Source organism: Nyctereutes procyonoides, unplaced genomic scaffold, assembly GCF_905146905.1.
Source record: "Nyctereutes procyonoides isolate TBG_1078 unplaced genomic scaffold, NYPRO_anot_genome, whole genome shotgun sequence".
Lineage (NCBI taxonomy): Eukaryota > Metazoa > Chordata > Mammalia > Carnivora > Canidae > Nyctereutes > Nyctereutes procyonoides.
The window spans coordinates 4393442-4411134 of record NW_026575117.1 but is presented as its reverse complement, the minus strand read 5'-3'; the positions used below and the strand labels follow the sequence as shown (position 1 = coordinate 4411134).

At 42.0% G+C, this 17693-nt stretch overlaps 1 protein-coding gene across 1 annotated transcript in view; it reads left to right on the top strand.

Moving 5' to 3' along the window:
- Positions 1-16028, top strand: part of RGS5 (regulator of G protein signaling 5) — a 49943-nt gene extending 33915 nt beyond the window's left edge. The window contains exons 4-5 of the mRNA XM_055334274.1: positions 7978-8144; positions 10886-16028. Of these exons, the coding sequence (XP_055190249.1) occupies positions 7978-8144; positions 10886-11047 (329 nt within the window). The 3' untranslated portion in view covers positions 11048-16028. The remainder of the gene's footprint in view (positions 1-7977; positions 8145-10885) is intronic.
- Positions 16029-17693: the final 1665 nt, after the last annotated feature.

Genomic DNA, 17693 nt, shown 5'->3' with positions numbered 1-17693 from the left:
TTGGGAAAGTTTTCAGCTAGGATTTGTTCAAATACATATTCTGGCCCTCTGGCCCTTTCGGCGCCCTCGGGAACCCCAATTAAACGTAGGTTTTTCTTCCTCAGACTGTCATTTATTTCCCTTAATCTGTCTTCATGGTCCCTTAATTGATTGTCTCTTTTTTCCTCAGTTTCCCTCTTTGCCATTAACTTGTCTTCTATGTCACTCACTCGTTCTTCCACCTCGTTAACCCTCGTCGTTAGGACTTCTAGTTTGGATTGCATCTCATTCAATTGATTTTTAATTTCTGCCTGATTGGATCTAAATTCTGCAGTCATGAAGTCTCGTGAGTCCTTAATGCTTTTTTCTAGAGCCACCAGTAGCTGTAGAATAGTGCTTCTGAATTGGCTTTCTGACATTGAAGTGTAATCCAGATTCTGTAACTCTGTGGGAGAGAGGGCTGTTTCTGATTCTTTCTTTTGAGGTGAGGTTTTCCTTCTAGTCATTTTGCTCAGTGCAGAGTGGCCAAAAACAAGTTGTATTGGAACACGGGGGAGTATCACTGGTCCGTCCAGCTGGTTTTCTGGGGGAGGGGCCTGCTGTGCTGATTTTCAGGTGTTAGCACTTGGGGGAGCTGCTCTGCCCCTGCCTGCTACCGGGCTCAGCGGGGGTTGTTTACCCCGTGGGGCCCCAGGAGGAACAGCAGCAGTTGCTATGGCAACTCTGGAAGCCTGGATTTAGCCTCCGCTGGAAATACGGGGCTCGGGAGCTCTCGGTTCTCCGTCTGCAGGGCCTGGAGGCTCCGGGGCGGGGCCGCTGATCTGCTCAGCTCGGGGCAGGAGCGTCCTCGCTGTCTCAGGCCCTCCCGGCCTCTGCCTGTCCCGGGGGAGGCGGGATCCTGGGCTGTGTCCCGGCGCCCTGTGCTCCGGGGCCTGCGCTGTTGGATTCGCGCTCCCGCCCCGCAGCCCCCTCCCTGGAGCCGCTCCCGAGCCCCTCCGAGCTGCTCCGGTCGGTCCCTCCGTGCGCGCTGCAGCCCTTAGGGAGCTCGGAGCACTCTCCTGCGCTCGCAGGTGTCTGTTAGTGTCCCAGGGATCCCGAGAGCATCCCCGCCCTCCTGGGTCCTGCTCCAACTCCCTGCGAGCCCCTTTCCGCCCGGGAAGGTTGGTGCAGCTCCTGCTTCTCCGGGACGGGACGGGGCTCTCCTGTCCTGGGGACACTCGCCCCGGCCTCAGCCCGGCTCCTCGCAGGGCCCCTCCCCCTCGGAGGCCTTTTGTTCCTTTATTTCTTTTCCCCCGTCTTCCTACCTTGATAGAAGCGCGAACTCTTCTCACTATAGCGTTCCAGCTGGTCTCTCTTTACATCTCAGGCCGAATCCTTAGATTTTCAGGATGGTTTGAAGGTTATCTAGGTAATTTGGTGGGGACAGGTGATTTGGGGACCCTGCTCTTCCGCCATCTTGCCCCTCCCCCCCGGACTCCTTGCTTTTCCCCTAATGCAAATCCTTGCTGATTCCCAAGGTCTATGATATCAAGTTCAAGTTTCCAAGGTTTGCCAGTCTCCACAATAAGCAGATGGGTGGTCTGCAGTCCAACTGAAGTGCTCTCCCCTCCCGATGCAACTTCTACATGCAATCCCTTTGGCTGGAATACTTTGTATTCATGTCTCTACCTATTGAAATTCTTCCTCTCTTCTAAAATTGAATCCAAATACTAAATGCTTAGTCTTCCTTGGCCATCCAGAATGATCTCCCTCTGAGCTTTCACAGCAACTTGTCTGAAATTCTTTTCTCCTGCTTAATACTTATTCCATGTACTTTTTCATTGGCGGCTCCCTCCTGTGATACATTATAAACTCAGTGACAGTCAGGATCTGAATAATTTCCCAATAAGCAGTATACAATTATGGGGAGGATAAATAGTTGAATAGTTCATCTTAAAAATATGATTTCATTTCAGACACCCTACCCATATTTCTCCACCTTTACTGCAAGAATGGCATATGAAATGTTAGATGCTTTGCAAAAATGAGGATTTAAAAAATATTTCTCACAGGAGCATCATGATCAATAGGCACAGAGTAAATAACAAAGAATATACGTTGAATTGTATATGAAATTTTTTTTATGTCTTGTTTTTGGTAGGGAAGCTTCTGTTTACCTGAGATAGAATCATTATCTTGTATTTGGACAGTCAAACCTCGACTCTGTAACTTTCTTAATCATATCCAATTTTGATTCTCTTTTTATTTCTTGTGGTAAACAGAATACCCTGCCCTGACACATATAAAGTGTTGACTTAATGGGTGAATGAATTAACTCAACTTGCTTCCTGGACCCAGAAATCGCATGAAGTTGAACAAGAGAAAATTTTTTTACGTTTCTATGTTTATCAATTGACTTTATTTCTTACCTTACACAATAGTTTTGGGGCCAGTTGCAACCTGACAGATGATGTATTGATACATTGTGAGTGCTAAGTATCCTGGGTGCAGGTATTTATTGCTGTGGTCAAGAACCCTGAGAATTAGCAGAACTTTTTTCATGTTTGCAAAACCATTAAGGAGAAGGATATATATTTATGTGCCCATATGCAATCCTTTTCAGTCATGCTAATCCTTTGGGCCACACATTTATAAGTTTCAGGCGTTTAGGGGACAGGGAGCTATTGGCATAAGAAAGATAAGGGTAGAAGTTAAGCCAGAGGCAGTTATTACCACTTTAGCATTTGTTGAGGAACTGGAGTCTTCCAGGTTGCAAACAGATGATTACCATGTTGTGAGCTTGATGCCTGAGATTCTCACAGTAATGTTTTCTACTTCTCAGTGCAGAAAATATATATTCATGTGTGTGTGTACATATATATCTATATATAATATTCACATTTCTCTTAATTATATATATTTAAAATTACATATGCATATATATGTGTTACATAGTGTGTATCTGTGTACACATGTGTGTCCATATACTCATTTTTAAAGATTTATTTATTTATTTATTTATTTATTTTAGAGAGAGAGAGAGTGTGTGTGTCCATATAATCTTCAATTCTACATAATTATCCTCCTAGGTAACTAACATTTTTAAGACTTGGGCAATTGATATCTCCAAATGATATGTGGGAAAGCATTTGATAATCACTCAGGTCAAAATTCTTCCTTTGAAAGGGTATCTCTCTATACTCAAACTAGCTTAAGTGAAAAAGAGGGGTTCCGGTATGAAAAGAGAGACCTCCTGAAACAAAGGAGAGCCACGTCCTAGGGCAGGGCCTGCCATTAGTAAATAAGACAGACTCTCTAAGTCTAGTCCTCAACTCTTAGTATCCTTCTGTCTCTCTCTTCCTCTTTATTTCCCATCTCCCTCTCTGCCCCTGCTTCACTCTTGACTCCCCTTCGTGCTCTGTGCCGCTCTCTTGCCACGTTGTCTTCGCTCTCTGCTTCCCTCTCTGGCTAGCTATCCCTGGAGAAGGACTAATGGAATGACTGGCACACTCAATAATTCTACCCTGGCACCACTGACCTGAAGAAACAATATTAGACCCATTCTTCCAGATGCCAACTATTATGCCTCATGAATAAATTTAAGCCAAACTTGAGCAACTCAGTTCTCATGAGATGTTTTTATTTGAATCTGTTAAAACTAATGATCCAAGACCAGAAATATCTCGCATTACCTGTGATTGATGCAAAATAGGTAACGACGAAAGGTACATTTGAGAAATCTATGCATTTGAAACTCCACAATCTCCTCTTGCATGATTGATCGGATAAACTAAACCATTTAACCTTGAGGAGTATAGCACCTTTGTTGACTTACAAAGAGTATTTGTCATTCTGTTCCACTAATGTAGGGTATTGACTCACAGACTCACAATTGATATAGTTCCCAAGCATTCCTGAATTTAACCACGTTTATCTTGAGTGGAAATTAAATCAATTGGTACTTAACCTCTTAAAAATAAGACAATTAAGGCCCTATTCAATCTTTTCCAGCTAACAAGGTTTCTCTTACCTTTCCTCATTTAAAAAATAATTTTTAATCCTCCAGTGTATTTGATTGTGTTTTGAAAGTATGTCAATTTCTTACACATTTTGTGTTCGACTCTGTAGGTGACGCCATCTGTATTCATCAGGTCCATGGGACAAATAACCAGTGTGTTGTTCATTAAACACAAAAATAGATCGCATATGGAAGCTTAAATATGAAATTTCTCCCCGTGACTGTCTTTAAGAACAGAGGAGGAATGAAACACAATCTAATAGCAGCAAAGTTTTTATGTGAATTATTTTTTTCCCCAGGAGCTCCAGAAAGTCAGAACATTTCCTGAGATACCCTTGAGATTTGGACTCTTCCATGAGGAATAGAGTAGCCTGGATCTAGCTCTCTCTCTCTCTCTCTCTCTCTCTCTCTCTCCCCTGTCTTTGTATTCACCTTCTGTTTCTCACTCTTTGGTTTCCAATATTATCCCCTCTTTTCTGGCTGTTCTGTGTCTTCATCTTACTCACTGGCAGCCACAAATTTCTTTAAAGCAATAATGATAATGATATCAAGAATAATAAACAAGAGCTTCCATGTATTATTCACCACATACTAGGCACTGTCCAAAGCACTTTGTATATATTGGTTTATTTAATGTGTGTAATACATTGAGGACTTGGGTACCATAACATTCTCTATTTTTCAGAAAAGCAAACTGAGGTTAGGTAACTTGATTATGAAATAAAACATTAGAGTAGTAGCAGAAAATTTATTTTTCTTCTAAGTTTGTGTTCTTCAGTTCTGTGACTTGGGAGCAAATGCTTCCCTTAATGGGTCTTATATAGTTCAGCACAAATCTATGAAATGTTAAGCACAGGGGCATCTGCGTGGCTCAGATGGTTAAGTGGCTGACTCTTGCTTTCAGCTCAGGTCACAATCTCAGGGTCATACGATTGAGTCCTGTGTTGGGCTCTGTGCTCAGTGCAGAGCCCGGCTGAGATTCTCTCTCTCCCCTGCCCTTTACCCCATCCTCCCACTCTCACTCGCTCTCTATTTATAAAAAAAAAAATGTATTGGGCACAGATTTAGATAGGAAGTGGATGTGAAAGAGAGGCAAAAACCAATGAAACTCAAACCTTGAACTCAACGAATTGACAGCCTCCTGGAGAAGACCATTATGTAAGCGACAGTCACAACAAAAGAACAAAGAGAGCTCTTCCCTCATCATAATAAAAATTTTCAAGAGCAAGTGGATGGTGGTATACCTCCCATATGAGGCAACACTTGAGTTAGGTTTTAGATAGTGATAAAGATCAATTTTAAGTTGGGCATGAATAATAATGATAAAAGCCAATACTTACTGAGTGAGCTATCCTGTTCAACACCAGGTAGGAGCTTTCCACGGATTACTGATCCTTACAACAACCTTATCGAGTGCGTTTTATGATTATATCCATTCAGCAGATGAGGCAGCAGAGGCTCACAGAGGGTGGGTAACTTGCCCCAGCCACCGTAGTAATGTGGTGTGCTAGCATCCACCCACGCAGCCTGGACTCCAGAGCCCATGCTCTGAACCAGTAAGCTATGCAGTGGCACCTATCAGGTATCTGTTCATTAAATTTCACTATTTTTCCTCTAGGACAAGAAATTTATTCTAATCTTGTTTTCAAAATTTTTATTACACCAAACTGACTTGGCTTTATCCGACACTCTTTTTATTTTCAAGGGAAAATATAAGTGGCTTCATTTTCTTCTTTGGGAGGGCTGCTACGCTATTTTGCTCAGATGTCAAAAGTGACACCATTCATTAGGGCCAGCTCTGGGACTATAATGTGGCTCACAAGCCAGACTGCTGCCACAAGACCAGAGATCAGGCGGGCTTCCTCTGCTTCCTAAGTAGTGGACACCTGAAGAGGTATATTGAGAAGTACTCTGAGGCTCTGTGCAGGCTCAGCTGGGAAGAATGTGGCGATTTACAGGGATGCACACTGGGAGCTCCACTGGGGTGTAGAGTGGGCTGGCAGTGGTGTGGGCCATAGAAGACATGTGTATTCTTTGCAGAATAGAGACATTCCTCCTGGAGTCTATTTGGCTCTAACCCAAGAGGACTTCCTCAGGGGTTATGGGAATTGAACAGAGAGTGTTGAGGAATGGACCAATAGACACTCAGAGGCTAAAGAGAGAAGGTATCTGGAGACTGTCTTGAGGATCCTACTAAGGGACCATCCAGAGAATTCTCAAAAGCCAGTTGAGAGAAAGAAGAGATGCTTGAAGCATCTCCTAGACTAATAGAGTATAAAGCCATTTTATGAGTCTCCGTTCAAAGTGTATGCATTTTTAAAAAGCCTTGAAATCATACTGTAGAATTCAATGAGAATGATAAAGCCAGTACCCAGGAAATGGACTTACTTCACTGGAAAGTTATTTTCCAATCTCACCGTCAAGATGCCTGGTAAATGTTAACACTGTTCTGGAGTCCAAGCGTGTGTCCTCAGGTCATAAAAAACAATGCTTGGGAGGACTGGGGTTTTATCTCTACCTTTAGATGTGGAATGGGTGATTCAGAGTGCCTGATAGGTTGTGGGGAAATGGGCCAGATGAGAGTAAATTGGCCACAGGCTTATTCTGTGAAGTTATAGCTTCCTCTACAGTCTTGCGTGGGCGCTCATAAGACTTCACGTCTGCTATCATTTCCCAGCAGCTAGAAAATGCCTGGGAATCTTTCCATTTCAACAGAGACTATCTGACACCTCTTGTTTAAGAAACAATGAAAACTTGAACCATGACAGAGAGATCTGGGCCTTCTTTCAGCATATATGCTGACTCCTGTGTCACTAAATTATAACAAATGGTGCTAGAAATATAGAAAAAAGAAAAAATATATATATGAGCAGGGATAGAGGGAAAACAAGCCGGGGGAGAGGCAGAGGAAGAGGCAGAAGCAGACTCCTCACTGAGCAGGGAGCCCAACGTGGGGCTCGACCCCAGGACCCCAGGATCATGACCTGAGCTGAAGGCAGATGCTTAACCAATTGAGCCACCCAGGCACCCCATGTAAACATATTTTAAAATAATCTAAAGTCTATTTAAAATAAAGTTTAATCTAAAGTCATGAGCAACAGCACACTGAAAACACAATCACAATAATTGTAATTATATTAAATTGAATATGTTTTAAAAACCAATTTATGATTGATGGGCATAGGGATGACTCAGCATGTGGTAACTTCATTGGATCCCTTCTCACCCATCCTCAGGTCTCAAACTGAATGTCCCTTTCTCATGGAGCCTCCTCTATACTTCAAACGAAGTTAAGACCCTTCTGTTACCCTGTGGCCATCTTTCATATGGTTTTTCCTTTGTCGTGTCAATGCTATTTGTGTCCCTTCATTTTCTTTCTACTTCACCCAGAATCTACAAACTCCATTAGGGCAGGAACCATGATGACTTTACTTACCATAGGGACTTATCATAATGCCTGGAACAGAACACCTGCTCACAAATCATCTGTAGGAAATTAAAAAAAAAAAAGGATCATAAGTAGTTTGCACATGATGATCAACATTGGTATTACACGACCAAACCAAGTTGCAATTTTTTTTTCTTTTTGGTAATTGAAAAGTATCTAAAATGCTATTAGTGTTTGTAGTATTCCCTGATGCTGTATACAGATAACCCTTATCACCAAATACAGGCTGCCTGGATTTCAATCCCGGCTCTGCCACTCAGCAGCTGGTTCATTAAGAGCAAGTTACTGACTTCTAACTCTTCGTAAAAGAGGACATTAATAGCACCCACCTCAGGTCCATAATGTGAGCAAATGAGTTAACGCTTGTAAGGTTCTTACGTGACAGAAATACCCAGTAAATGAACCTAGGCTATAAAGCAGGATATAGTGTTAGTAAACTAGCAAGCACATTTATAATAAATTTGTAATATATTTTTGATGAATTTATAATGCATGTATGTATACAGGTAGTGCATATGTATTTATCCATCCAACCGACCTTCTCCCTAACTAGATGGACTTGCCAGCTTCAAAAGTTTCCTGAAGTCTGAGTTCAGTGAGGAAAACCTTGAGTTCTGGCTTGCCTGTGAGGACTACAAGAAGATCAAGTCCCCTGCCAAGATGGCTGAGAAGGCAAAGAAAATTTATGAAGAATTCATCCAAACAGAGGCTCCCAAAGAGGTAGGTCTTGATGGGAAGGTGGGTTAAGTTTGGCCACTGTTCTCTGAGCTGGGCATCAGAGAGGATGGGAACCTTGCTCCTGGCGCATCGTAAGCAGTCAGCAAATTTCTGTGAGGTGAATGGATGTGGACATCCTAATCCTGGGCCTTCCTCTGTGTGTGACCTCAGATGGGTCCCTGATTAAAGTTCTCCCATCCTCAGTCCCCTTTGCCGTAAACATCTCACGTGCATATATGTGTGTGTACCTAGAGCGTGTTTAAAACTGCAGCTGTTGGGATCCCTGGGTGGCGCAGTGGTTTGGCGCCTGCCTTTGGCCCAGGGCGCGATCCTGGAGACCCGGGATCGAATCCCACATCGGGCTCCCGGTGCATGGAGCCTGCTTCTCCCTCTTCCTTTGTCTCTGCCTCTCTCTCTTTCTCTCTCTGTGACTATCATAAATAAATAAAAATTAAAAAAAATTATATAAAAAAAAACTGCAGCTGTTATGACTCTAAAAATTCTCCAAGTCTTGTATGTTGACCTAAAATTTACCAGTTTATGTTGATGCGCAGCAGATTGAGCCATATAACACACGTGTGCAGGCAAGTAGCAATCTAAAGTTTCTTTCTCCGAATAGTCACCTCAGCCTTTTCTCATCAGGAACTGGTGGAGAAAATACAGTGGTAAGAATTGGAGCTCAAATTTTGAAAAGAGAAATGGCCACACCTTGTTCAAATGTGCAGATAATGCGTACACTGCAAATTGTCATTTAACCATATCTAAAATTCATCAATAATGCTTTCCTGGCTAAGTCAACAGATGAATATTTGTCAGAATGATTCATTAGAGGAGGCCTATGCATATAAAAGTAATAGACAAATAGCAGTTATTAGTTGCTGGATACAATGTGTTAGAGAGTGGTAAAGACATTCCTTCTTTTATTTTTTTTTAAAGACTTGTTTGAGAGAGAGAGAAAGAGAGAGCAAGGGGAGGGGCAGAGGGAGAGGGAGAGAGAACCACAACCAGGCTCCCCACTGAGCGTGGGGCCTGACGCAGGACCCCTCATGACCCTGAGATCACGACCTGAGCCGAAACCAAGAGTCGGACGCTCAGCCAACTGAGCCACCCAGGTGCCCCCAAGACGTCCCTTATTTTAAACATGAAGGTTAGGAAAGAGCCTCATACTTCTTTGATACTCAACCGTTCTGAGTAGAATTGCCTTCCTAGCTCAGTATATACTCAGTGTAAGAGAAGGACGAAGCATTGCTTTAGTGTAGCAGCAAGAGTAGCAGATTGGGAACAGAGAAATACACAATATGGCCTGTCCCTCCGGAGCGTTGGTGGGCATGTAAGTTGAACTCACTGGGCTCAGAGTCTCCACATGCAGAGACCGGCCCTGGACATTAGCTCTGAGGCTGCTCTGTATCCTCTTCCACCACACCTGCAGAAAGCACTCCAGCCCTTCTCACCATGGTCTCAACTCTTCCATCCTGGACCTTAGAGCACAGCTCACGCTCCCTGTCCAGACTACTCTGGCCTGGCACTCCCCAGTCAAGCTTTAGTCCTTGATTCTGCCTCCAGCCACACCAACGTCCTCTGAGCTCGGATAGCTTTTCTCCATACCAAGGACGTCTAGCAGCTCAAGAGAGACAGGAGACATTTTCCAGGGTTCCAATTCAGAACCACAGGCTGATTTGGATTCTGTTCCCTTCTCTTTTACAGACAGAGAACTTAAGAGTCCTTAAAGCATATATGAGATGATAAAATGGTGATTTCTCTCAAATCAAACTCAGGCACGCCTGTGCAGGCTGTAGACTGCACAACTCCAGGGGGGACCATTCACATGGACTCTAATATGAATGACGTTTCCGAGACACATGCAGTGTGTCAGCACTGCACTCAGGGCATAAAAGTCACAGTGCCTTCCAACACTGCGGCCTGCTGGTTAAAAGCTACATTGCCAGGTTTCTGAATCTTCTCTCTACCACTTATGACCTTGAGCAAATCACTTAACATTCTGCTTCTTGGTTGCAAGATGTAGAGGTCAGTATCTGCCTCAGAGCTGTGAGGTTAGATGGGTTCACCAGCACAGAGCCTGTAAAAGTAACGTCCCCAGCAAGGAGCCTGCACAGACGAAGCACTCAATAAACATGAGCTGCTATTCTTATTGGTCTTCTGTCAAAAGCACTGTTTCATGGTTTGTTTCAGGAAAGATCAAGTTTCCTACCTCTTCTAGAACCATGCACAAGGTCTTGAGTCCCAGGCAGGACTCCTTTCCCCCTCTTCACTCTCTCCACCCGGCAGGAAACCAAACGCTGGGGAAGGAAGGATGAGGGACTAGGCATTGGGACACCAGTATCCAAATTCTGAGCCTTTGATGCAAATACACATCTTAGGTCTGTGGCCTTGAGAAAGCCACTGAAGTTTGATATATATATATATATATATATATATATATATATATATATATATATTCATAGGGCCATCGTGAGGATTAGGTGCCATATGCACGTATTAGCTGCCAGTGGAGGGTCTGACACCTGGCAGGTATCTAACACTGATTGGATCCTAATGTGACTCGTGCATGTATTGGAGCTTCACTTGCCTTACCCCATTGCCCATGAAACAGAAGTGATGTTTCTTACTTTTTATGACCCTCTGCCCCTCAAGTGTTTTATCCATGACAAATTCCACTCCCCTCCCCACCTCTCATCAAATCCTGCAATCTGAGCTGACTCAAGACCCTATTTCCTGGCCCACAGGTGAATATCGATCACTTCACAAAGGACATCACCATGAAGAGCCTGGTGGAACCTTCCCTGAGCAGCTTTGATGTGGCCCAGAAGAGAATCTATGCCCTGATGGAAAAGGATTCACTGCCTCGCTTTGTGCGCTCTGAGTTTTATCAGGAATTAATCAAGTAGTAATTCAGTCGAGCTATGAGAATCACCCTGTGAGTTTTTCCTCCTTAATAACCCTGCATTTTCTAGCAACCTGCGTATCTTCCCATAACAGCTTCTTTCAAAGATCCCCAAACAAGGAAAATCCCAGGGGGTGTTGCTTACTCTTTTTGTGCACTTTGTTTTGGATGTTTATTGTCTGAATGTCTTCCTTTCCCAGTTTCTTCTTCCTGTCTGATCCTTAATTAAGTTCTCCTCAGTGTGTTCTTTTCAAAACTAATCAGAATCACAGAAAAACTCTGCTGAAGGCAAGGAAGTATAAGACAAGAATATGGTATCATTGAATGTGGGTCCATATGGTTTAGGTAATGAATCTCCACCTAAACTGATCTGAAAAGAATGTAGATGTAGAAAGACCAATTTCACGTGAGATTAACTGATCTCATTTGCTGTTGTAATTCTGACCCAGAGGCAATGACCCCTCCATTTTTGACCTTGGTTAGTAAAAGGTGAAATGAATTTTATGAGGCAGCCACTATTTGATTTGTTTAAACATCAGTCTTCCATTTAGAGCATCTTTGTGTTGGCTGGAGATCACTAACAAGAGATATAACCATGAATACATTGTGTTTATACAAAATCAATCTGAACACAATCCGTATTGATTCTTTCCTTTTACCTCTCTCATACCCCCCTACCCAGTTTACCAAATTCTGTATTAAATCAATGACCCGACAGTGGAGTATTTAATAAATGTATATATGCTTCTAGCATGTAGTCCCAATGTTTCCATTTCCAGATTATTTTAAGTCCATGTGAATATAAAATTCCAGAATTTTCAACCCCAATCATGTAAAATAAAACAGATGCTGTCCAGCACAGTGTCTCTTACCTCAATATCAGGAGAGCTATACACTAAAATGGAAAAATTTTGTCAAGCCTAAAATGGTTAATTACCCTATGATGCCATCTGTTTGTTTAGGAAATGATGATTACCTTTAAAATACCAAATTATCTTTAGAAAAGTTAATTTGACTACATGTAGAGGTTTTCTAAGTGAGACAGAGTTTCAAAGGACCCTGCATTTTGCAAAATGATGTGATTTTTTTTTACGCAACCCCATCTTGCCTCCCTATTGTGCTCCCTGTATTAGTGGATTATACTTACCCTCAAGGTGCACATTTATATCCTAATGTGACTCGCACGCAGCTGACTGATAAGCCGTGGTATTTTTTTTTAGTAGTTTTGACCTTTAAATTCTATCTTTCATTATCATAAGTCTTGCTAGATTTTTTTTTTCTTATCTTTAGGAGACTTGATTATGTAGTGATTTACACAATTTAGTTGTAAGGCGATCAAGCTAAACGCATACGAGGCTAAACAAGATGAGGCTATTGAGTTAATTTGGAAAGAATTTATGAAAGGATTAATAAAATTCTGAAACATTTAAGGAGAAGATTGCATTGTTTAGTCTTGTATTTCCTCCTTGTATATTCCTTTTTCCTCCACACACTCCTCGTTTTCCATGTTCGTGGCTCATGTATTCAGTGGTTTCCTAACAATATTGAAAGCAAAGCAACCATGTTACTGTATTCTTCAGGCAAAGACTGGTTGTGTTGGTTGGCTCATCTGCAGGTTTGCTATTTTGAAAGATAGGCTGCCCTTCTGAATACTCGCTATTTCACATTTGGAGAGTGGGTTGGAGTGAGTGAGTCCACTGCCAACAGTTGCCAGTGTGGTAAGAGTCCATTCATAGTTGTAAATATTGCTCACTTCAGAGAAATTTGTCATTAAGCAGTTGACAGCTAGGCCAGGTCAACACTGAGAGCATTGAGAAGTCCTCACCACGTGCATTTGTGTAGGAGTGACACGCAACTCAGAGCAAAACTTCCTGACACCACCTTGCCCAGCATCTGTTTCCATGGCCTAAATCAGTATAAAATCTCCAGCCCTTTACTTTCTCATGCAGCTAGAAATGTTAAGAACCCAAGCATCTAGGTGAGTTATTGTTCTTGAATGTGAAAACATTTTCAAGCAAAATGTTAATTTAATTGAAAATTCAAAATCTTTCATTCACATTGTCTGAAAGAGCCAAATGTTTGAAAATGCTCAGAGAATTTGCTAGATGTTACAGAGCTCACCCAGATGGTTGACGTCACACAGACCCAGATCAACTGTATTCATGAACTGATTGCACACCCTATGGCAGTGGGTAGGACTTGTCAGTGGAGGCTAAGGAGGGCCTTCCCCTTTTCATAGGCTGAACTCAGGAGGCAAAGGGCAGAAAAGCACCACCACAAGGGCAGTGCAGTGAAGGAAAAAAAAAAAAGAATAAATGTTTTCCAGCCAAACGATGACGTGTAATATATATTTATGTATCTGTATATGTGAGTTTAAATTTAAAGTAATATACACACACATCAGAAACTATTCTAACGCATGAATTGATAAAATTAAAAGGAATACAAGTATCACAACCCAAAATGAGAAAGCAAACATATGAAAACTGTCCTTAAAAAGTTCTTTCAAATCTTTTTAAAGTGTTCTTAAACTTAGGTAAAGGAAAACACACACACACACACACACACACACACAACAGTGTTACTAGAAGTTTCCATGGTAACAAAAAGAAAATAACTTTCTTTTAATTCTGGGAAATTAGAAAAACGGGGATGATTTTTCCAGAAACAAAGAAATGTATAACATCTCTTTACCGCTCCCTTTCCCTTCCCACCTCCCTCCCCACTTTCTCTAGAGTAAATCCCTGGGAAAGCAAGAAACTTAATGCAAGAGTCCTGTGGTGCTTTCATTTTCCTCCCCTGTGGAGGACGACGAACTATAGTCGCAAGTGATCTGGGATGTAGAGAGGTAGCAGAGCCAGACTGTGGTCAATGGAAAGAGAAGTAAAGGCTTCTCACTCTTGAAAGAAACCTAGATTAGCCAGGAATGGCCCACGACCTAAAATTTTCTGCCTGGGTTTGATACAGTTTGGGGTTGGCGTCAGATTAGGAACCAAATTGGACCAGAGTAAAGAGGTAGACTGTTGATTCTAGAGGAAATTAAGGAGCTCTGTTTATCTACTAAAGCAGTGCTTGCTCACATGAACAACTCTCTCTCTCTCTCTCTCTCTCTCTCTCTCTCTCTCTCTCTCTCTCCTTCTCCCAGACAGACATTCTGAGATGGAAAACTGAGGCATTTCAGTCCCTTTGATTTCACATCAGTAGCATCCAATGTATAGAAACATTTTGCTCCCCATGCCCCGTGAACTCCAATTCTCTATTGTATAAATTACACTATCAGTAGATTTCAGTTTTTAGTGCATAATGAGAAAAACTTGGTGAAAGAAATTGCTTTTATTTCTACCCTCTACAAATCCATGGATTTGCTTGATTGGTGGGTCCTCTCTCCAGACTTCATTCTAGTGGGATGGGGTTATTAATTGCCTCCCAAAGAATAAGAGCTGTTCAGAAGTTTCAGTAAAAACTGACTATCAGCAAATCAGTGGATACACTCGTAAGCATCCCCTGCCAGGGCTTTGTCAAATTATCTATCTCGATCACAGATTTGATCATGAACATTATTTAAAAGGCTATCTGTGTCATAGCAGCCCATTCTCCCTATTTCCTGGGACTTTAGCAAGTTTGGGAGATAAAGGCTCAGGAGTTAAAAGGGAAGAGAGGAGGGAAGGGTAGTGGTGAAGAAGGGAGTGCCCAGACCTACGAAGTTAATCCATTTACTAGGAAACATTTAAGAACAGCTCCCTTTAGCTGAAAATCAAACCACTTCTCGCTGTCATCACTACGGTTTTCAAACAAGACATGCCTTGATCACAACGCAGCTAGATGAGAAACTTCATTTCAAATCCTAGAGAGTCTTGATTAGAAGAAAGAGCAGATGTAGAGATCTGCTTTCCCCCACTTGGCTCACTTGTGCGGGAGAGAAGAGAATGGAGAACTGAGTTTCTAACACCCAAACGTCTAAACCCAAGAGCCAGGGAACTCTATGTAGGTTCTGGACGTGAGGTCTTCACGCATCTCGGTCTATCCTGACTGACTTGTCATTAGACCTCTGAGGTTTTCTGGTCTCCATTCTACTGGACGAGTATGTAGGTAGCACTTGTTTGGGAGGAGGCTCTTCAGTTAACAATTGAGCAACTGCCACCTGTGTTAAACACACTTTCACCCAGATAGGGCATGTGGCGACCAGAGCAATGGATAGTCAAGGCAAGGCTTTCCCCAGTATCAGTGAACCCTCATGGAACTGAAAAGATCAACTCTTCCAACTGAGGAGACATTTGCAGCTTTGAATGGAAACTCAGAGGAGAGAGTGAAGGGGGAAAAAGTCTTGGGATTGTTATCCTCACCTCACAGTTTAATAATAATAATCTTCTTATCTTATTTTTCTAGTAGAGAAGCTACACATCAAACTTATTCAAATCCAGTTTAAGAAGCCTCTTGCAAGTTACTTGTTTTCTCACCTGAGGTACTTTCCCTCCCAACCTCACACCTATACCTCCCTTCCTTTCCTCCCCCCTGCAAGAGGAAACATTTAAGATAACTGAGTCTAATCACAATTATGTAGCAATGGATACATTAAGAGCATTTAACTTCCTAAGAAAATGTGTAAGCTAAGTTGTAGGCCAAACAGGGGGAAATGCTGAGAAGTTTTCCAATGGAGGGAAATAATCCGGATCATTTCTTCTAAAAGTTCCTTATATGTCAAACAGTAGCAGGATTTGGGAAGACCAAAAAATTTTTTTTAAATGCCAGAACTCACATCTTTGGGAGACACGTCCCAGAGACAGGAGAAGAAATGAAAGGCTGAAAATCCATCTGTCAGCATTTATCCCATAAGTTTTTCATTTAGAAACAATTGTTTATCTTCTGATTTTGTAGTCAGTATGTTGTGTACTATGTGACTTATACTTCTTGATAAATAATGCACCAAACATGTATCATGTAACCACGATCACCTATATTGTATTAAATATATATCTGTATAACAACCTCTGTGAATCTTTCTTGACTCTCGAACATGCTTGATATGAAACTATTCCTTTAGACAGGCTTTTGGGGGGAGGGGCACCTGGGTGGTTCAGTGGTTGAGCATCTGCCTTCGGCTCAGGGTGTGACCCCAGGGTCCTGGGATAGAGTCCTGCATTGGTCTCCCCACAGGGAGCCTGCTTCTCCCTCTGCCTGTGTCTCTTCCTCTCTCTGTGTGTCTCTCATGAATAAATAAATAAGCTCTTAAAAAAAAGATAGGCTTTTTTGTTCACTAGGTGAGCTCTTGATCAATTAGGATGATCCTTATCCTAATAAGCATCAATATAGCCTGACAGCAAAACTCATAAAGGGAGCAGCAAGGTATCCTAGACTCCTACGCTCTGTTGACTACTTTCCTTTGATTGGAACGGCAACTTATTGATGTGGCTGTTCACTGTTAGAACTAAACACATTATATCATTTGGATCCTGCAATAATCAGTGAGTATAGTCATTCCTTTGCTCCTTGCAGTGGTGAAAGAGCTGAAATCCTGGTGCCATCATAAGCAGCTCAATTCTATGACCTTAGATTTGGTGCTCAGATAGTTTAGGTAACAGGCTGAAATTATCCAACTAGTGGGGTTGGGACTAGGAGATAGGAGAAAGTTTGGGTATAGAAAGAAACATAAATGGAAGCAGATTTGCAGGGAGAAATAATAATAAAAATGTGGGGGGAGGGGAAGAAGGATCAGGAGAGAAATTTGAAGAGAATATCTGTCCAGGTCTGTGACAGTTTCTTAGATCTCATTCCAAGTCCCTGTGGAGCCTAACTATATTTAACGTAGATGCAATGGCCCCAAATCATTCCAATGCCACTTACTCTCCTCTTTAATTATCTTGGATGAGGAGTGCCTGGGTGGCTTAGTTGGTTGAGCATCCAACTTCTGATCTCAGCTCAGGTCTTGATCTCAGGGTTGAGAGTTCAACCCCCACATTGAGCTATATGTTGGGCGTGAAGACTACTCAAAAAAAAAAAAGACATATATCTATGTCTATATATCTATCTATCTGGGATGAGTCAGTCTCTTCAATAAATGGTGCTGGGAAAATTGGACATCCACATGCAGAAGAATGAAACTAGACCACTCTCTTGCACCAGACACAAAGATAAACTCAAAATGGATGAAAGATCTAAATGTGAGACAAGATTCCACCAAAATCCTAAAGGAGAACACAAGCAACACCCTTTTTGAACTCAGCCACAGTAACTTCTTGCAAGATACATCCACGAAGGCAAAAGAAACAAAAGCAAAAATGAACTATTGGGACTTCATCAAGATAAGAAGCTTTTGCACAGCAAAGTATACAGTCAACAAAACTAAAAGACAACCTACAGAATGGGAGAAGATATTTGCAAATAACATATCAGATAAAGGGCTACTTTCCAAGATCTATAAAGAACTTATTAAACTCAACACCAAAGAAACAAACAATCCAATCATGAAATGGGCAAAAGAGTTTCTGAGGGTTTCCATTCAAGAAGTATTACAATCTTATTTTCCGAAATCTGATCATCCATCTATGGTCAGCATCGCCCTATTCCTGATGCATCAGGTAACAAGTAAAGATTTACAGACACAGAACAGTCTTTCATCCTATATAAGATTCTCACAACTGCTGTGCATTGTT